The sequence below is a fragment of the Phaenicophaeus curvirostris genome, chromosome 14, assembly GCF_032191515.1.
Source record: "Phaenicophaeus curvirostris isolate KB17595 chromosome 14, BPBGC_Pcur_1.0, whole genome shotgun sequence".
Taxonomy (NCBI): domain Eukaryota; kingdom Metazoa; phylum Chordata; class Aves; order Cuculiformes; family Cuculidae; genus Phaenicophaeus; species Phaenicophaeus curvirostris.
In genome coordinates this window covers 7333883-7353848 of record NC_091405.1, presented here as the reverse complement: position 1 = coordinate 7353848, position 19966 = coordinate 7333883, and the positions used below count along the sequence as shown (strand labels likewise).

The following is a 19966-nucleotide window of genomic DNA, read 5'->3' as shown; positions in this document are numbered from 1 at the left end:
CCTGTCCCCGTTCCAGTCCCAGGCCCTGTCCCCGTCCCAATCCTGGTGCCAGTCCCTGTTCCTGTCCCCATCCCTGTCCCTGCCACGGTCCCTGTATCCATCCCCGGCCCTGTCCCAGTGCCGGTGCCTGTCCCTGTACCTCTCTCCGGCCCTGTCCCCATCCCCATCCCTATTATCCCTGTCCCCATCCCTATTATCCCCATCCCCTTCCCCATCCCCGTCCCCATTCCCATCCCTATTATCCCCATTCCCATCCCTATTAACCCCATCCCCATCCCTGTCCCCATCCCTGTCCCCATCCCTATCCCCATCCCTATTATCCCCATCCCTATCCCCATCCCCTTCCCCATCCCTTTCCCCATCCCCATCCCTTTCCCCAACCCCATCCCCGTCCCCATCCCCATCCCTATTATCCCCATCCCCAACCCCATTATCCCCATCCCCATCCCTTTCCCCATCCCCATCCCTATTATCCCCATCCCCATCCCCTTCCCCATCCCCATCCCTATTATCCCCATCCCCAACCCCATTATCCCCATCCCTATCCCCATCCGCGTCCCCATCCCCTTCCCCATCCCCATCCCCATCCCCATCCCCATCCCTATTATCCCCATCCCCAACCCCATTATCCCCATCCCCATCCCTTTCCCCATCCCCATCCCTATTATCCCCATCCCCAACCCCATTATCCCCATCCCCATCCCTTTCCCCATCCCCATCCCTATTATCCCCATCCCCATCCCCATCCCCATCCCCATCCCTATTATCCCCATCCCCATCCCTTTCCCCATCCCCATCCCTATTATCCCCATCCCCATCCCCATCCCCATCCCCATCCCAGCCTTCCTGTCCCGGGCCCCTTGCCCCCTCCAGTCCTCAAGGCAGTGGGGACCCCTGTTCCGCCCCCCTGTCCCCCTCCTTGTCCCCTCGCTCCCCCCGCCACCCTGCCCGCCCCGTCGGGGCCCCGACGGGGCGGGCAGGGTGGCGGGGGGAGCGAGGGCTCTGGCGGGGGTCCAGCTGCCCACGGGGGGGGCCCCCAGCAGCACATGTGCTGTCACTCAGCCAGCCCCGCGGTTATTTTAGCTTCGGCGAGCGGCTGGCGGCCGGACTGCGCCCCGCTCCGCTATGGGCACCCCGCTTCTCCTCGCCTGCCTGCTCGCCCCGCTCTGCGCTCGGGTAAGGGGGAGCGGGGAGATGGGGAGCTTGGGGATACCCCCCCACACACACCCACTCCGTGCCCCGGGGAAGGGATGAGCGGGATGGGGGAGCCTGGATGCGGTGTTGGGGGGCAGCCGGACCCCAGACTCCGCGGAGGTAACATCCCTGGAGGTGGCGGGGATGGGGATGGGGGGGATGGGGGCTCGGAGCCCCTTTTGGGGCATTTCCCACCCCACAGATGGCAGCGGCAGTGGGGGAGCCTGTGTCTCCGGCACGCTGCCTGCGCTTGTGAGCCGGAGAAATAGGATTTTGGGGGGAGGGTTAGGCACTCGGAAACACCTTGCTCCCCCTTCCCCATCCTACCTGCGGTCCCAAATCCCACTGCACACCCCGCCGTCTGTGCATCTCGCCCCGGAGCCCCTCACCGTGGTCTCAGGCCTGAGCCACATGGGGTTCTTAAGGTTTTGGCCTGGGCCCCACCGCCGAGTGCTCAGCGCAGGGCAAGGAAAGGGGACCTGCAGGGCAGCCTCCCCCTGTTTGTCCCCAGCAGCAGGGCCCCCATCGCCCCCACCTCCTCCCCTCCCCAGCTGCTCTGGGTTCCAGCAGCCACCCAGGGAAGGGGGGGGGTGTCTCTCCCAGGGAGGGCAGAGGGACAGCTGGAGGCTGCAGGCGGCTCTCATCGCAGCCTCAAACCAAGCCCTTGTGCCGCCCATCCCAAGGGACTGGCACGCAGCCCCCATCCGCTGCGCAGCCCCCCCACAGGCACCCCCATAGGTGGGGACTTGGGGCCTCCTGAGACACCCAGATGTGTGCAGATGTGGGTGCGAGGCCTGGAGCTGCCCAGATGTGCTCTCTCACCGGGGAGGGGACAGCACGTGTCTCCAGGGCCAGGGGCGAGGGCGATGCCTGAGGAATGTGGCGTAGAGACAAGGGGTGGGGAGGGTGCGCGCAGCTCCCTGCCTCCTCCAGAGCCCCATCTCCCAGACCCCACGCCTGCTCGCCACAGCTTTGGACCCACATGCCTCCCAGACCTGTTCCCTGCCCCTAAACCTTTCCCAGCCCCTCCAGCTCCCTGACCCCAGCTGCAGCCCCATCACAGCTCCTGCTACTCCAGTCCCCATTCCTAATCCCCGACTCGCAGCCCCCCAGTTCCATCCCAGCCCCCCCAGCTCCGTTCCTCCCTGGCTCTGGGCCCTGGCCAAGGTCCCCGTGCAGACCAAACCGACCTCTGACCCTCCTGGTCACACCAATACAGGTGACGGTGACGTGGCCACGCTGCGCACTGCCAGCCCAAGCCAACCCCTTTGTCACTGCCGTGGGGGTCCCACAAGGCACAGCCCAGCCGTGAGGTGGGTCCGTGCCCACAGCATCACCGGGGTTATTGGTGGGGGCAGCTCTTCCTGGTGAGCGTGGTGGGATGCCCGTCATCACCACACTGGGATGTCAGGGAACCACGGACACGCAGCTCCTGGGGGAGCTGGGTGGCCTCTCCCACCCCCAGCCCCCTCAGTGGGTGCCAGCCCCGTGCACCCTGGCATCCTGCACCGACACCGCCACCCATTCCGGAGGTTTTGGGGTCACCAGCAGCTCCGTGTCCCCCTACCCAGGGTGCCAGTCCAGCCCAGCCGGGTGCTGCAGCCCCGGGCAGCCCCCAAGCCTGGCGGCAGCACGAGGGTGCACGGCGGGTGAAGAGAGCCTGGGTGATCCCCCCCATCAGCGTCTCAGAGAACCACAAGCGCATCCCCCACCTCCTGGTACAGGTAGGCAGGGAATCCCTGACCCCCTCTCTTCCAGGTGGAGGGGTGGGGGACACTGAGGGCAGGGTTGTTGCATGGGTGCTAAGGGACATGGTTTAGTGTTTGATAGGAATGGTTGGACTCAATGATCCGGTGGGTCTTTTCCAACCTGGTGATTCTGTGATTCTATGGGGGTTTCCCAGGAGTGGGACATGGCATAGGGGGAGACTCAGGGCAGAGGGGAACACCAGGTGGGGAACAGCCCCCTCCTTGCAGCCCCGGGACCATCAGCTCTGCTTTCCCCCACTCGCAGATCAAGTCGGACAAGCAGCAACCCGGGGGGGTGATCTATAGCATCAAGGGGCCAGGTGTGGACGAGGAGCCCCTGGGCATCTTCTCCATTGACAAGTTCACCGGGAAAGTCTTCCTCAATGCCATGCTGGACCGGGAGGAGAACGACCGTTATCGGGTACGGATACTGCCTGGCCACCCACAGCCCCTTCCGCAGCCCCCAGTTGGGGCTCTGACCCACCTGCTCTGCACCCGCAGCTGAAAGCCTTCGCGCTGGACCTGGGTGGCACGACGCTAGAGGACCCCACGGACCTGGAGATCATCGTGGTGGATCAGAATGACAACCGGCCGCTCTTCCAGCAGGACGTCTTCACAGGGCACGTGGTGGAAGGGGCTGAACCAGGTGGGTCCAGAGCAGGGTCTGGGAGGATGGGCTGAGCCAGCCCTCACCCCAGTACCCACTGGGGCAACTCCTGCGGCCGCAGGGACCTGCGTGATGACAGTGGATGCCACTGATGCCGATGACCCCGACACGGACAATGCGGTGCTGCGTTACTCCATCCTGGACCAGGGCACCGGCGGCATGTTCAGCATCAACGCCACCACCGGCGAGATCTGCACCGCGCGACCCGGCCTCGACCGCGAGGTAGCGGGCACAGAGGATGCGGGTGGCACCAGGGCGGCACCAGGACTGGGGGCAGCCAGAGCCCCCCAGCTGGTGAAACCACAGCTCCAGCCGTGAGCAGACCCAGGAGTGGGGACAGGGTGGGTGGCCGGCAGCTGGAGGACCTCTGGGCTTCCAGGGGGGCTGAGGGTGCTCAGCATCAGCTCCTCCTTTTTCCCCACAGACGGTGGGAGTGTACAACCTGACAGTGCAGGCAGCCGACATGTCTGGGGACGGGCTCACCACCACCGCCACGGCCGTCATCTACCTGGAGGACATCAACGACAACCCTCCCGAGTTCACCAAGGAGGAGGTAACGAGCAGGGATGGAGCGAGAGGATGCACAGGGGCCACTGGGGTTGGAGCTGGCCCCTTGCTCAGGGGCAGCAGCATGCCAAGGGGCCAGACACCAGCCTCACGCCGCTCTCTCCCAGTTCTCCATGGAGGTGGAGGAGCAAGCGGCTGGCGTGGATGTAGGCAAGGTATTCGTGCACGACAAGGACCTGGCCGGCTCACCCAACTGGCTGGCCAAATTCACCATCCTGGAGGGCGACCCCGAGGGCACCTTCACCATCCGCACCGACCCCTACACCAACGACGGAGTGCTCTCCGTAGCCAAGGTGTGTGCGGAGCAGCCGGGGGGCTGACGGAGATCCTGTGGCTTGGCTGACCCACGGCCCCTCTCGGCAGCCCCTGGACCACGAGGTGCGAGACCGCTTCGAGCTGACAGTGTCGGTGCAGAACGAGCGACCGCTGGAGCCCACGGCCCCCGCCAGCCCCCTGGCGTTGGCCACTGTGCGGGTGAGAGTGTGGGATGTGAACGAGGCGCCCGTCTTCCGCGAGAACCCCCGGCGTGTCAGTGTGCTGGAGGGGGCTCCGCCGGGCACCTCGGTCACCACCTACACTGCCAGCGACCCCGACACCCGCCAGCTCCAGATCATCACGTGAGTTCCAGCTGTGAGGTTTTGGACCCCAGTACCCCTGCATCACCTCCCATCACCTTCTACAACTACCTGAAAGGAGGTTGTGGAGAGGAGGGTGCTGGACTCTTCCCCCAAGTGACAGGGGACAGGACGAGAGGGAATGGCCTCAAGCTCCGCCAGGGGAGGTTCAGGCTGGACATCAGGAAAAATGTTTTCATGGAAAGGGTCATTAGGCACTGGAACAGGCTGCTCAGAGAGGTGTTTGAGTCACCTTCCCTGGAGGTGTTTAAGGGACGGGTCGATGAGATGCTGAGGGCGATGGTTTAGGAATGGTTGGACTCAATGATCCAATGGGTCTTTTCCAACTGGTGATTCTATGATTCTATGAACACCCACCACATTCAGGTTCCTTTCCATCACCTCCCACCACACTCAGGTTCTCATGTTCACAGCCCAGGGTGGGTGTTTCGGGGGGCGACAGCAGGTAACCCCCCTGCCCCCACAGCTACGCGCTGCTCTACGACCCGGCTGACTGGCTGCAGCTGGACCCCCACACCGGCACCATCCGCACCAAGCGGGAGCTGCTGCACCCCTCAGCCTTCCTGCAGGGCGGCTGGTACATCGCCCTGGTCCTTGCCCGTGACGATGGTGAGCAGCCCCCCTTTCCATGTCCCCCCACAACCCGCCATGTCCCCCTGACCCCTTCGCTCTGTGCCCCCAGCTGAGCCCCCGCTCTCCGCCACCGGCACCCTGTCCATCGAGATCCTGGAGGTGAACGACCATGCGCCTCTGCTGCAGCCTCCGGCCAGCGTGCTCTGCGGGCGGCCGGGCCGTGGGGGAAGCCTTCTCCTGGGGGCCACAGACGATGACCGGCCCCCCCACGGTGCCCCGTTCCACTTCCAGCTCAGCCCCCAGCACCCCCAGCTCGCCCGCAACTGGAGCATCACCCGCTTCAATGGTAAGGGCCGGCCAGGGCAGGGGGGCTGCTGCGGGGGGGTTGGGGTGTCCCTGCTCACCCCCTGCCCGTACCTCTCCTGCAGTGACCCACGCGGTGCTGGCTGTGCTGGTGGAGCTGCCCGAGGGGTCCTATTCACTCCCGCTGCTGCTCCGGGACTCGGGAACCCCCCCGCAGGAGAGGCAGCAGCTGCTGAACATCTCCGTGTGCCACTGCGGCCGGGATGGCACCTGCGACGATGGTGTCCTGGCTGCTGCCACCGCTGGGGCCGGCATCACCCTTGGAGCCCTCATGATCATCCTCGGCAGCGGCATCCTCTTCCTGCGTGAGTGAGGCCTCCAGATACCCTCACCCCCACCTTTCCTGGCCCTCCTTCCTACCCCTACCCAGCGACCCAAGCCCCGTGCCCTACCCCGCAGTGCCAGTCCTGGCCACCCAACCCAAACACCACCAGCGTGCTCCATCACCTCATCCTCTCTGCCACCCCTCAGCCCATCCTGGCCCAGGACACCCCATCCCTTCCCCCATCACCCTCATCTTGGCCACCTTATCCACAACCTCCACCACTCCACCTCAGCAGCCGCTCCGAACCCCAAACCATTTCCCTCATCCCACACCATCACCCTGCACCCAGCATCCCCCAGCCCCGAATCCCTCCCTGCCTCCCCACCCCACTGTCCCAGCCCCACAACTGCATCCCAACCCAACCAGCACCCCCCCCATGGCCCCATGTCCCCGCCTTGCCCAGCCACCCCATCCCCCCGGGTCCCCTCCCCATGCCCTCTGCCCTCTGCCCGCAGTGCTGGTGGGGCTGGGGGCGGCGCGGGCTTGCGTGCGCCGGAGGGCTCTGCGCAAGGGGCTGCTGCAGTGCTCACGGGACGACATGCGCGACAACATCCTCAACTACAACGAGCAGGGTGGGGGCGAGGAGGACCAGGTGAGTGGGATCCAGGAGATGGCCCCAGGGTGCTCCGAGCCCAGCCCTGCACCCCTGATCCCCCTCCCGTCCCCCCGCAGGACGCCTACGACATCAACCAGCTCCGGCACCCGGAGCTCTTCCTATCCCGTGCGAAGCCACCGATGCGCAGGGACGCCCCGCTCAGCTCTGCCACCCCCCTGGCCCCCCGCAAGCTGCCCAGCTGCCCCTCTGACATCGAAGACTTCATCAACGAGGTGGGAACCCTGCACCCCTTTTCACAGAATCATAGAGTCACCAGGTTGGAAAAGACCCACTGGATCATTTAGTCCAACCATTCCTATCAAACACAAAACCATGTCCCTCAGCACCTCATCAACAGGTCCCTTAAGCACCTCCAGGGAAGGTGAATCAACCACCTCCCTGGGCAGCTGTTCCAGCACCCAATGACCCTTTCTATGAAAAAATTTTTCCTGATGTCCAGCCTGAACCTCCCCTGGTGGAGCTTGAGGCCATTCCCTCTCGTCCTGTCCCCTGTCACTTGGGAGAAGAGCCCAGCTCCCTCCTCTCCACAACCTCCTTTCAGGTAGTTGGAGAGAGCAATGAGGTCTCCCCTCAGCCTCCTCTTCTCCAGCCTAAACACCCCCAGCTCTCTCAGCCGTTCCTCATAAGGCCTGTTCTCCAGCCCCTTCACCAGCTTCGTTGCTCTTCTCTGGACTCGCTCCAGAGCCTCAACATCCTTCTTGTGGTGAGGGGCCCAGAACTGAACACAGGATTCAAGGAGCGGTCTCACCAGTGCCAAGTCCAGAGGGAGAAGAACCTCCCTGGACCTGCTGGTCACGCCGTTTCTGATCCAAGCCAAGATGCCATTGGCCTTCTTGGCCACCTGGGCCACTGCTGGCTCATGTTCAGTCGCTGTCAACCAACACCCCCAGGTCCCTCTCCTCCAGGCAGCTTTCCAGCCAGACTTCTCCTAGTCTGTAGCTGCACAGGGTTATTGTGTCCCCAGCCTGGTAATTCTATGATCCCCAGTGGGGCTGACTGTGTCCCCATGTCCCCACAGGGGCTGGAGGCGGCCGACAGTGACCCCAGCGTCCCCCCCTACGACACGGCCCTTATCTATGACTATGAGGGCTCGGGCTCTGTCGCCAGCCCCCTCAGCTCCATCGTCTCCAGCCTGACGGACGAGGACCACGACTACGACTACCTGAGCGAGTGGGGGCCGCGATTCCGGCGCCTGGCCGACCTCTACGGGCAGTAGTGGGGCCAGGGGCAGCGGGGGGAGACGAGACGCCCCGCTGTGGCGGCTTCGGATACGGACGGACACAAGATGCCTGGCTGCAGGGACTTTGCACACGCGTGTGTACCAAGCACACAGATGCGGGGGCTTCGTGCACATGTGTGAGAGAGGCCTCAGCGCAGGGGTTTGCACACACTCACACACCCTGTGCCAGCAAACCCCAGGAAGGCGGAGGCCGAGCACACGGGCAGCCCCTAGGAAAGACCCTGCAAAAGCAAAGACATGAGGGGACTCTTGGTTTCCACCATAATAAAGACCCCAGAGAAGGGGTCAGTGCAGAGGCGCCACGCAGGGCCCCTGACCATGCCAGCCACCTGTAGAAAGAAGGCACTTTTATTGGCAGCCCGCAAGCGCCACTGCAAACACCCCAAGGGGGCATCACCCCTGCCCCAGGGCTCCCAGCACAGCTCCTCCTGGGGCAGGATCCGGCCCCGCCGTGGGGTGGGAGCGCTGCCCCCTCCCCAGGTATCACCCGTGTCCCCAGCACGCCCCGATGACCCTGGAAGTGCCATCGGATGGGTGTCCCAGCGCTCCAGGGGGGTCCCGGCGCTGTGTTCAGCCCCCTCAGCACATGGTTATGTGTCACAGGGCGGGTCTGGGGAGCCCAGCATCCTCTTGGTGGAGGCGGCGAGGCGGGAGTAGTCGTGGGGGATGCCTTGGGGGGCAAGCAGGGGTAAGTGGTCCTCCCGCGGGGGCCGGCGGAAGAGCGGGGGCCGCCGCTGGCTCTCGCCGTCCTGCAGGGACTGGGGGAGGCTGCGTCCCTGGCTCTCCGGCAGCAGCATGATGCTGAGCACGGCGAGGATGGCAAAGGACGCGAACACCACGTGGTGGAGGAAGAACCCGCGGCTGTTGGGGATGGCGGTGATGGGGGCGGCTGCCTTGCCCACATAGCTGGCCCCCACCACGAGGCCCAGCCCGGCGCCCCTGCAGGGAAAAAACGCTCAGAGGGGGCTCGAGGGAACCTGCCGGGGTGACCCGCACCCCAGCACGTCACAGGGCGTGTGCAGCTCCCCCCTTACCTGATCACGGTGGGGAGGACCTCGCTGGCGAAGAAGATGCTGAGCATGGTGACGGCGTAGGAAGCCGTGGTGCCCACCACAGACAGGGTCAGGACAATGAGCTCCAGCAGGTCTGATGCAGGGGCGGAAAAAAGCACCATAAGGGGTCACATCCTGCACCTCACCCCCGTCCAGCATCCTGCTCCCACCTCCGGCTCCCCAGCCAGTGGGGTCCATCCCAGCCCCACACCCCTGACCCCCTCCCATTCCCGCAGGATGCCTGCGACATCAGCCAGCTCCAGCACCCCGAGCTCTTGTCCCAGGCCAAGCCACCGACATGCAGGGACTGCAGGGAGGGCAGGGGTCCCCTGTCCATCCTTACACTGGGTGAGGGCCAGCAGCAGGAGGGAGGAGATGCCGGTGAGGACGGTGCAGAGCAGGAGGATGGCGCGGCGCCCGAAGCGCTCGGCTGTCAGGCAAACAAAGAGGCAGGCGGCCAACTCGGTGCTCACCAGCACGAAGTAGGAGGAGAAGAAGTGGGGCAGGTGGGGGGTGAGGTTGCGGGTGAAGCAGTGGCAAATACCAGAGCCGATGAACCTGCGGGAGAGCGGGGTCAGGGGACTGCGAGCAGGACCAAGCCCTGCTGCTGCCACCTCAAAGCCTGCTCACGCCGCAAAGCCGAGGATGACGCCGTTCTTCCAGATGACCCTGGTGCTGAAGATCTCACAGACAGTGTGGTACCGGGGCTGCGGGGACCCCTCAGACAGGGACTCCAGCTCTGCTGGATGGGGAAACCCAGGTCAGAGCTGGCACCGTCCCAGTGCCCCCGGCACCACAGGTTTGCAGAGGGGACCTGGCAGTCGCCCTCAGTAGCCCCTGCCACACACCTGTAAGGAGGCTCTGCTGGTGGCAGGAACCGTCATCAGAGCTGGGGCCACTGCTTTCGGCCAGCGCCTGCAGGATCTTCCTGGCCTTCTCCAGCTGCCGTGTGGCCAGCAGCCAGCGTGGCGACTCCAGCAGCAGCGCTGGGCACCTGGGGGGTGAGCGTCAGCATCACGGGGCTCCCCAGGGGCCTGGCCCCCTTCCAGCACTGACTCCCATTCCCAGTTTCAAAGTGACGTTGCCCAGAAACTCTCAACTTCAAACCTGAGCAAACATTTACCTGGGGCGGGGGGGTCCCCCGGGGCTGACCTGGAGAGCCCTGGGCAGCCTTTGATCCCCACCGCAGTCCCGGGCAGGGTGCGCCAGCTTGGGGTGCTGCCCTGGCGCTCCCCGAGCATGGCTCAGTGCCAGTCCTAGGGCAGGGCTCATTCCCACTGAGGGCAGCAGCCCCTTCCCTGGGCACGCAGGCCCCGGCCCGCGGGGTCCTTACCACCAGCAGGCAGCCAGCAGAGCCAGGATCATGGTGACAGCACCCTGCAGCACCCGCCAGTCCCGGCACAGCACGGCCAGCCCCGGCAGCAGCAGCTCCCCGGCGATCCAGAAGAAGCTGGCAACCATCGTCACCTCCAGCCGGTGCGGGGGGTCACACAGCTCCAGCCCTGGCAGGAGGGGTGAGGGGGACACTGGGAGTGCTGCAGCAACTGGGCATCCTGCAGCATTCTGCACCCCAGAGTTCCTACATCCTGAAGCATCCTGCACCCCTGAGCATCCTGCATCCCAGAGTGTCCTGCACCCTGGAGCATCCTCAGTCCCCCCGCCACCACACTCACGTGCCACGTAGAGGGAGACGAAGGCGCCTGCCAGCGCTGCCCCAAAGAGCAGCCGTGCGACCAGGACCATGACAAAGTCCACAGCCAGCGCCACGCTGAGCCCCAGGGGCACCGCCAGCACCAGGGACACCAGGAAGGTGACGCGGCGGCCAAACCTGCCAGGGGACGGGCTGTGAGCGGGGCTGGGCACGGTGCCCTCTGCCCAGGGAAGCCACCCCAGGGACCCCCAGTTACCTGTCGCAGACCAGGCCAGCGGCGACGCTGCCCAGTGTCCAGCCCAGCAGGTGTGTGGTCTGTTCCAGGGGCACCTTCCAGCGAGAGGCACACACCAGGTCCCACTGCGGGTGAGGGGAGACACCGATACGGGGGGCCCGACAGACACCCCCACCCTGTTGCCTGCCAGGCTGGACCGGACGGGGTTACCAGCCCCACAAGGTGCCCAGGGGGCTGCTGGCCACTCCCCACCCCACAAGCAGAAGTGAGTGGCCAGATGTGATGGAAACCACTGCCCCCCTCAACACTCCTTCCTCCAGCCTGAACCAAGGGCCTCCCCAGCCCCTCGCGCTCTCCTATACCCAGGGTCTTCCGCAGCTTCTCCTGCACCCAGGGGTCACCTCCGACCCCTGACTCCCCCTCCTGTACGCATCCAGGGGTCCCCCCTTGACCCTCCTCTACCCGGGGTCTCCCCTTGCCTCCTCCTGTACCCAGCCCTCCCCGCCAAACTCTTGGCCCCTCCTGTACCCAGGGGTCCCTTCCAGACGCCTCTTTCATTGAGGGGTCTCCCTCAAGCCATTTGCCTCCCATGTACCCAGGGTCCCCCCCACCCCCAGGGTTCCCTCCCAGGCTCCTTTTCCATCGAGGGGTCCCCCTAACCCCTTTCCCTCCCCTGTACCCAGCCCCCCCTTGCCCCCAGGGTCCCCCCTGCCCCTAGGGGTCCCCCCAGGCTCTTTTTCTATTAGGGGGTCTCCCTCAACCCCATTCCCTCTCCTGCACCCAGGGTTCCCCCCAGCCCCTCCTATACCCAGGGCCCCCCTAGGCTCCTTTTCCATCAAAGGGTTCCCCCCAGCCCCTTACCCCCTCCCATACCCAGGGTGCCCCCCAGCCCCTCCTGCACCCAGCCTCCCCCTAGCCCCCAGGGTCCCCCTCAGGCTCTTTTTCCATTGAGGGTTCTCCCCCAAGCCCCCTCCCCACCCTGCACCCAGAGTCACCCCAGCCCTTCCTGCACCCAGGGTCCCTCCCAGGCTCCTTTTACCATTGAGGGGTCCCCCCCCAATCCCTTACCCCCACCCTGCACCCAGGGTTCCCCTCAGCCCCTCCTTTACCCACAGTGCCTCCCCCCCCCCATAGGGGTCCCCCTAAGGCTCTTTTTCCATTAAGGAGTCCCCCCCAAACCCTTACCCCTCCCGTACCCAGGGTGCCCCCCAGCCCCTCGGGCACCCAGCCTCCCCCTAGCCCCCAGGGTTCCCCCCAGGCTCCTTTTCCATCGAGGGGTCCCCCCAACCCCTTACCCCTTCCCATAGCCAGGGACCCCCCACCCCCAGGGGTCCGTTCCAGGCTCCTTTTCCATCGAGGGGTCCCCACAACCCCTTACCCCTTCCCATACCCGGGGTCCCCCCCACCCCCAGGGTCCCCCCCAGGCTCCTTTTCCATCGAGGGGTCCCCCCAGCCCCTTTCCCTCCTCTGTACCCAGCCCCCCCCTTGCCCCCAGGGTCCCCCCACCCCCAGGGTCCCCCCAGGCTCTTTTTCTATTGAGGGGTCCCCCCAACTCCTTACCCCATCCTGCACCCAGAGTCCCCCCACAGGCTCCTTTTCCAACGAGGAGCTCCCACCACCCCATTACCCCCTCTGGTACCCAGGGTCCCCCCCCCACCCAGGACTCCCTCCCAGGCTCCTTTTCCACCGCGGGCTCTTCCCCAAGCCCTTTCCCTCCCCCGCCCCCAGGGGTCCCCCCCCAAATCCCTTACCCCTTCCCCTACCGGGAGTCCCCCCGGCCCCTCAGCCCCCCTCAACTCCCTCAGCCCCCCCAACCCCCTCAGCATCCCTCAACCCCCTCAGCACCCCCCGGCCCCTCAGCCCCCCTCAACCCCCTCAGCCCCCCCCGGCCCCTCAGCGCCCCTCAACCCTCTCAGCGCCCCCCGGCCCCTCAGCCCCCCTCAACCCCCTCAGCCCCCCCCGGCCCCTCAGCGCCCCTCAACCCTCTCAGCGCCCCCCGGCCCCTCAGCCCCCCTCAACCCCCTCAGCCCCCCCCGCGGCCCCCTCAGCCCTCCCCGGCCCCTCAGCCCCCCCGGCCCCTCAGCTGCCCTCAACCCCCTCAGCCCCCCTCAACCCCCCTAGCCCCCCAACCCCCTCAGCACCCCTCAACCCCCTCAGCGCCCCCCGGCCCCTCAGCCGCCCTCAACCCCCTCAGCGCCCCCCGGCCCCTCAGCCCCCCTCAACCCCCACCCCCTCCCCGGCCCCCACCTGCGTGACGATGTTGGAGCGGAGCCCCGCGGCGGGCAGCCCGTAGTGCCACCCGCGGGTACAGGCGGCGGTGCCGTTGGGGCGGGCGGCGCCGCGGTAGCGGTAGAGCTGGCAGGGGCTCCATCGGCCGCGGAGGCGCGGGACGGCGGCGCGGAGCAGCGCGGGCGGCGGGAGGCGGCGCAGCGGCGGCGGCAGCAGCGCGGGGTCCGGGCGGCAGCGGTGCGGGGGCTCGGCGCCCAGAGCCCAGCCCAGCGCCCAGCCCAGAGCCAGCGCCAGGCACGGCGCCCCCGACAGCGCCGCCCGCCGCCCCCCGCCCCGCCGCATCCCGCACGGCCCGAGCCGGGACACGGGAGCCGCCCCGCGCCGGGAGGGACCGCACAGGGGGCGGTGTGGACCTGCCGGAGGGCAGGGCGGCTCCAGGGGGGTCTGAACGGGCTGGGCCGCTGGAATGAGACCAATGGCAGAAGGTTTAACAAGGCCGAATGCCGGGTCCTGCACTTGGGGCACAACAACCCTGAGCAGCTCCAGACTAGGAGAAGTCTGGCTGGAAACTGCCTGGAGGAGAGGGACCTGGGGGTGTTGGTTGACAGCGACTGAACATGAGCCAGCAGTGGCCCAGGTGGCCAAGAAGGCCAATGGCATCTTGGCTTGGATCAGAAACGGCGTGACCAGCAGGGCCAGGGAGGTTCTTCTCCCTCTGGACTCGGCACTGGTGAGACCGCTCCTCGAATCCTGTGTTCAGTTCTGGGCCCCTCACCACAAGAAGGATGTTGAGGCTCTGGAGCGAGTCCAGAGAAGAGCAACGAAGCTGGGGAAGGGGCTGGAGAACAGGCCTTATGGGGAGCGGCTGAGAGAGCTGGGGGTGTTTAGCCTGGAGAAGAGGAGGCTGAGGGGAGACCTCATTGCTCTCTACAACTACCTGAAAGGAGGTTGTGGAGAGGAGGGAGCTGGGCTCTTCTCCCAAGTGACAGGGGACAGGACGAGAGGGAATGGCCTCAAGCTCCACCAGGGGAGGTTCAGGCTGGACATTAGGAAAAAATTTTTCATAGAAAGGGTCATTGGGTGCTGGAACAGGCTGCCCAGGGAGGTGGTTGAGTCACCTTCCCTGGAGGTGCTTAAGGGACCTGTTGATGAGGTGCTGAGGGACATGGGTTAGTGTTTGATAGGAATGGTTGGACTAAATGATCCAGTGGGTCTTTTCCAACCTAGTGATTCTGTCACCCTGCTCCACACCAGGAGTGACTGGAGGTGTGGAGGCACCGCCACAGCTCTGCCCTCCTGAACCAACACCCCCACCTCCAGCCGCAAGCTCAGTTCAGAGGCCCCCAAACTCAGTTAATCTCCCTAAATCCAGTTCAGGTTCCCCCAAGCCCAGTTTGTCCCCCCACAAGGCCACTCCAACCCTCAAGGTCGGTTCACCCCCCTACCAGGCTCAGTTTGGTCGCCCCAGCCCTGTTCAGTCGCCCTCCAAGCCCAGTTTGTCTCCCCACAAACCTGGTTGAGCCCTGTCTGGCCCCGAGCTTGGTTCAGTGCCCCCAGACTGGTTCAGTGCGCCCCCGGCATGATTTGTCCTCCAGCAAACTCAGTTCAGGCTCACAAACCCAGACTCAAGCTCGGTTCGGTGTCCCTATAAACCTGGTTCAACCCCAAGCTCAGTTCAACTCTCCCAACCGGATTCAGTGCCTCCAGCCCAGTTCAGTCCCACACAAACCTGGTTCAGCCCCTCAAAACCAGTCCAGACCTAAGTGCAGCTCACCTCCCCTTCTCAGACTGTGTTTGGTGCCCTCAGCCCAGTTCAGTTCCGCCCAGTGCCCCCCATGCTGCTCACCCAGCAGGGAGCCCGCGGAGCCAAGGGGCAGGGAAAAGGACCCCCAGCTCTTACAGAGCTGCTGTCGTGTGGTGGAGTGAACCCCTCAAGGTCCCTGGCTCAAGGACAGTGCAAAATTCCTCGACCAGCTGCAATTCCTCAATCAAAGCTGTGCTGCCTGTGCTCCACCGAGGTCTTGGTGTTCCACATGCTCCCAGAGCTCCTCGGCCACATGAACGAGGCTGCTGGGCTGAGCACGAGCCTGCGCTGAAAGAAGAGGTGAACGGGGCTGAAAAGTGGTGGTGAATTCAACACACTCCCTCCAGTGCTCCTAACCACACCGTGCCAGCAGAGGAAGAGGAGCCAAATCGTGTTTGTAACCAATTTGCTTCCAAAAGCAGCAGCTGAGCCATTCAAGCAGCACGTGTACCCGGCAAAACTGAGCACAGAGAGCAGGAGAAGCAGCCGCTGAGAGCGGACGGCGTGGGCAGCCGGGCTTCCTGCTGGGATCAGGCAGGCAGCAGGTGGGAGCGAGGCACAGCGGTCTGGGAAAAAGCATTTCAATCTCTCTCCAGCCTCCTCCCTGCGAGCTGGTGCTCGAGAAGCAACTGCCAACCGCACTGAGCCCGGGCTGGGTCACGGCTCTGCCCAACGCCATCCCTTGCAGAAGAGGCCACGGTGCCGACTCGTGACCGTGCAGTGGCAGGAGTAGCCGGTGCCCAACCCAAACCTGCACGCTGGGCAGCAGCCCCCAGCACGAAGCACTGCTGGCTGCAAGCCCTGCCACAGGCTCCTCGGCTCCAGCTCACCCCGCAGCAATCCGGAAGGCGCAGAGCACTGACGCCCCAGCACATCAACCTACAACTCTGGGGCCACCACTGGGTTCCAACCATCCTCCTCCAAGCTTAGTGGCATCACGACACCAGCTCCTCGACTTGCAGCTACCCAGGGCCCAAAAAACTCACCAGGCTTGAGCCAAAACTTCATTTGTGGCATGGAATTCGTGGGACTCTGCCCCGGTCTCCCCTCTCTCCGCAGTCCACCCTGCCACAACTGGCTGCACAGCCGCAGGGTTTGCGATTCCGCCAAATGCAAAAGGACAGGGGAAAGAAAACACACACAGTGTTAAAAATCAAGTCAGCATCCAGAGATCTCTGCAACACAGCCCATGGTCAGACTACCCGCGTGCTCCTGAGCGCATCAGACCGGCTCCCGAGTAACTGCACAACAACCTTAGTTTTTCCTTGACAGGGAAAGCGCTGCCTAGGCTCAACTATACATACAAAGATAATTTTAATTAATTTATTTATTTCTTTACACATAACTGAAAGTGATGTTACAGTACATAAGTTATTTACAACTGTGCAGTAATGTGTTGCAAAATAAATTATCTAGAAGGCAGCAAAAGTACATTGTTAATGTATATAAAAACTGTACAGCATTTATGGGATACAATTTTTCTTTATATGAGTATTGGCTCTGTAGTGTTTTCAAGTTATGTTCTCAGAAAGAGAAACGAAATGCCCAAGATTAAAGGAAAAAATATATAAACCACATGGATTTTACTCCATTAAAAACACAGTTGGCAAAGTCCTTTCTCTGCGTTGCCATTTCCCCGGCCGCCGCTGGCCGTGCCGCCCTGGCGCACGGTGCGCAGGCGGCTCCTCTGCTCTTCCAAAACGGTGGCGAGCGGCTGCTGCAGGGCCCGCGGGCGCCTCCCTCTGCAGCCCAGAGCCGTCCACACCTTCAGAGCCGCGTCTGCCCAACTTGGACGCTGTCTTTTTGTTTCTAATTGGTTTTGTTTTGTTTTTGTTTTTTTTCTTTTTTTCTTTTTAGACATACCCAGGATGGAACAGAAACTCAAACACCCCCCCTCCCCCCATGGTTTCCTACTGCAGCTTCTCCGAGAGGAGGTCCGCGCCTGGTGGAAAACAGATAGCTGGAAATCACGGTGTTCACAAGTACATGAGTCACGTGGTTGCTGGCCCCGCTCAGCAGCTTCTGCAACACAAATGGTGTCCTTGGCCTCCTCCCTCCACGCCTCCGCCAGTCTCTTGGCCGGTGAGTGCTCGCTGCCCGCGCAGAGCGGCTGCCTCCCTGCTGCAGCAGCCGGTTGGAAAGGAGATGCGCCCTGGCCCGCTGCCCGGCGGAGCTGCCGTCAGTCCGGAAGCGAGGGACGCGTTGTGAAGAAAGTGCAATTATTTTTCTTATTGTTTTGTTTTCTGCCGATAGCTGCTTCCTCCTCCTCTGACCAGGGATTCATCAGCAAGCGGTAAGGGTGAATGTGAGCTCGACCGCCCGACCTCGGAGGGCTCCCGTCCTTGCCAGTGTTCAGTGATGTCTCCTGGTTTTGAACTGTCATGCCGGCAAGAGCACAAAGTCATCGTTCACGTCGACCATTGGCACATAGAACGAGGGCACCTCGTTCACGCAGAGGGATTTGTGCCCCGCGGGGTCCAGCTCCTGCACCTTCAGCTGCCACTCCATCCTCTGCACCGCGTTCAAGGCAGCAGCTTCGTGTTGCTGTCGCATGAGCAGGCATGTCTGGATCAGGGAAAAAAATACAAGCAGAGATGAGGGAGGAGCGGCAGAGAGCAGGGAAGGCTCCTATTGCCTGTCCCTGACCTGCAGCCATCACGGCGGGCAGAGTAGTAATGGAACAAGGGATGCCACACTTCTGAGGAGGAATGAAATCTGGACTTGGGATGTCTGCTGAGCCCAGTTCCAGCAGGAGCAGGGACAAACCCCAAAGGGCCTTGCAGGACACCTTTTAAAGGCTCGTAAGCACTCAGTGCACTGACCCCACTGGTGACAGCCTTGCTGGACAGTCCCCATCGACATCCCTTGGCTGCCCCAAAGCCCTGCTCACCCTTCGTAGCAACTGCCAACTCCCTCTGTGCCACCAGCTGAAAGTGCAACCACCCCGATCCCTACCGCACCCAGGTTTGCCACACAGAGCTCCGCGGAGCGCTCTGCAAATCGTGCTGCGTGATCTTCTGCCACCTTGCAGTCTGCCATAAGTTTCCTGCTTGCTGCAGCATGTGGGGCTGGTGACAGGCAGGCCCTGAGGGTTTAACTGACCGGGAAACCTCCAGACCATATGCCACAAAGCAGAGTAACAGCCTGCCAGACTACCCTATGCAGAATGCGTCTCCCTCCTTTTTGGAGCCAGCAGAGGCAACTGCGCCCCCCAAGTCCCCGCAGAGGCTCCCACCTCTCAGCCATGCTGTTCCCCCATCGTTTGATGCTGTTCCCCCATCATTTGATGCTGCTCAGATGAACTCAGGACACCTGCTCCCAGCAGGCTCTTCGAAACCATAAAGGCAGCTTCCAAGCTACAGCCACAAGCAGGATCCATCTCAGGGAAACCCTCCCTGGAGGAGGAAGAGCAGCAGGACCTGCTGTTGCTCAAACACCACAGCAGCACCCCGGAGCACCGGGGCTCCTGTGCCTCTCACCTTCATTCGATCGTACTTGTCATCCACGTCTTGCAACCAGGAAATGAACTGTCGTGCGTTGAAACGGTCTCTGACCGATTTGTTTTCATCTCCCTACACAAAAGAGAGCAAAAGGGGTATAATTTTTTTAACTTTCAACAGTCACAAGTTTAACGGGCCATATTCGAACCCGTTTTAGGGCACACACTCATCAGAAACAAGAAAGGAGCCTGCAGAGAGGCAGAACAGAGCACCCTGCTCCCAGCTGCTCTTGCAGCTCCATATCAGGGGCTTCAACCTCAGATACAGGTGCACACACATGGCTACGCTCACTCTCTGTTTTTGCCTGCTTTGCAGAGAATCTGTCCATGCCAGCCTGTCACAGCACCCACACCTCTCTGTCTCCTTCAACTTGAGCCCAAGACCGTAACGTCTCTGCTGTAGAAGCGGATGCTTGGCTGGGAAATGCCAAGGGATAAATGAAGGCTCCTGAAGCAATATGACAGGTTCCTAATAAATTCCAGGACCTTGTTCCTGCCCAGGATCCCTCCTGCAATGCAGCGATGCGCCTCCCAAGCCGCCAGGCTGGTGGCAGCTGCGGTGCGCGGGCTGCAGAGGGTGCTGGAGGGATGGCTCAGGACAACCACATGTCCACCCGCTGCAGGAATGGAACACGAGACCCCCTTTCTCTGGCACAAAATGATGTGAAATCAAAGGAAGAAATGACCACTTTTTGTTGGCTGTGAGAGTCTGGCTATTTCAAAGCCTCTATTCAGACATCAATCAATTTAATGGCTCTCTCCTCTTCCTTCAACAGGAAAACATATCCCAGAGTGTAGTAAAGTAAACCTTTCAATTGGGCAGACGATCCTGGTCAAGAAGGACAGAGGGCCCTGGGACTCACTAATAAATGTGAGTCATCTCTGCTCCTAAAGAGATGCTGAGGTGCTGAGGGACATGGTTTAGTATTTGATAGGAATGGTTGGACTTGATGATCCGATGGGTCTTTTCCAACCTGGTGATTCTATGATTCTAAAGAGACACAAAGCTCCCTGTATCCTTGTGTTCCCAGATTTATTTCCTTCCCCGGCACGCAAGTGGAGTATCCTAGAACACGTGACACCAGGAACTGAGTCAGACCAGGCAACCTGGGCACGTGGTGGGGAGGGCTCAAGCGGGATGTCCTGCATCCATGCGCCACAGTGGGTGACAGGCACCTGAACAGGGAGAGCATTGGTACTTCCTGCCTACATCCCTCCCTCTGTTCAGAAAAGCACCTTAGAATCATAGAGTCACCAGGTTGGAAAAGATCCATTGGATCATCATTCCTATCAATCACTAAACCATGTCCCTCAGCGCCTCGTCCACCCGACCCTTAAACACCTCCAGGGAAGGTGACACAACCACCTCGCTGGGCAGCCTGTTCCAGTGCCCAGTGACCTTTTCTGTGAATAATTTTTTCCTGATGTTCAGCCTGAACCTCCCCTGGTGGAGCTTGAGGCCATTCCCTCTTGTCCTGTCCCCTGTCACCTGGGAGAAGAGGCCAGCACCCTCCTCTCCACAACCTCCTTTTAGGAACTTCCTTCTCCCTCAAGTTCTCGTGCAGAGC

At 62.7% G+C, this 19966-nt stretch overlaps 4 protein-coding genes across 5 annotated transcripts in view; 2 read left to right on the top strand and 2 right to left on the bottom strand.

The window, feature by feature from the left end:
• The first annotated feature begins 1057 nt into the window (after positions 1-1057).
• CDH15 (cadherin 15) lies at positions 1058-8256 on the top strand. The gene is made up of 14 exons (XM_069868366.1): positions 1058-1176; positions 2766-2918; positions 3208-3363; positions 3444-3588; positions 3671-3831; positions 4034-4162; positions 4284-4469; positions 4540-4793; positions 5278-5420; positions 5494-5730; positions 5813-6052; positions 6528-6664; positions 6745-6900; positions 7707-8256. Exons 1-14 carry the CDS (start codon positions 1126-1128, stop codon positions 7902-7904), a joined length of 2346 nt encoding a protein of 781 aa, XP_069724467.1. The 5' UTR covers positions 1058-1125; the 3' UTR covers positions 7905-8256.
• Positions 3767-19966, top strand: part of DPEP1 (dipeptidase 1) — a 237257-nt gene continuing 221057 nt past the window's right edge. The window contains exon 1 of the mRNA XM_069868373.1: positions 3767-3770. The gene's annotated coding sequence lies outside the window, so the exon portion shown is untranslated. The remainder of the gene's footprint in view (positions 3771-19966) is intronic.
• SLC22A31 (solute carrier family 22 member 31) lies at positions 8290-10985 on the bottom strand. 2 transcript variants are annotated; one of them, XM_069868381.1, is made up of 8 exons: positions 10888-10985; positions 10654-10808; positions 10314-10482; positions 9829-9974; positions 9611-9719; positions 9324-9538; positions 8963-9074; positions 8295-8867 (listed from the first exon to the last, which is right to left on the bottom strand). In XM_069868381.1, the coding sequence occupies exons 2-8, from the start codon at positions 10721-10723 to the stop codon at positions 8519-8521; spliced, it is 1170 nt and encodes a 389-aa protein (XP_069724482.1). In that variant the 5' UTR covers positions 10724-10808; positions 10888-10985; the 3' UTR covers positions 8295-8518. The 2 variants fall into 2 exon arrangements, with proteins under 2 accessions (XP_069724483.1, XP_069724482.1); XM_069868382.1 differs by lacking the exon at positions 9324-9538 and having other exon boundaries at positions 8290-8867.
• ANKRD11 (ankyrin repeat domain containing 11) overlaps positions 16209-19966 on the bottom strand; it is a 155222-nt gene continuing 151464 nt past the window's right edge. Inside the window, 2 exon segments of the mRNA XM_069868647.1 lie at positions 16209-17464; positions 18379-18471. Coding sequence (XP_069724748.1) covers positions 17279-17464; positions 18379-18471 — 279 coding nt within the window. The 3' untranslated portion in view covers positions 16209-17278.

Coding starts and splice junctions, on each gene's coding strand:
- CDH15 (XM_069868366.1), top strand. CDS start 1,126: ATGGGCACCCCGCTTCTCCTCGCCTGCCTGCTCGCCCCGCTCTGCGCT. Junction 4,163..4,283: donor CCGAGTTCACCAAGGAGGAG/GTAACGAGCAGG, acceptor GCTCTCTCCCAG/TTCTCCATGGAGGTGGAGGA. Junction 6,901..7,706: donor TCGAAGACTTCATCAACGAG/GTGGGAACCCTG, acceptor ATGTCCCCACAG/GGGCTGGAGGCGGCCGACAG.
- SLC22A31 (XM_069868381.1), bottom strand. CDS start 10,723: ATGGTCCTGGTCGCACGGCTGCTCTTTGGGGCAGCGCTGGCAGGCGCC. Junction 10,483..10,653: donor CGTCTCCCTCTACGTGGCAC/GTGAGTGTGGTG, acceptor CCCTCCTGCCAG/GGCTGGAGCTGTGTGACCCC. Junction 9,975..10,313: donor CTGCTGGCTGCCTGCTGGTG/GTAAGGACCCCG, acceptor CTCACCCCCCAG/GTGCCCAGCGCTGCTGCTGG.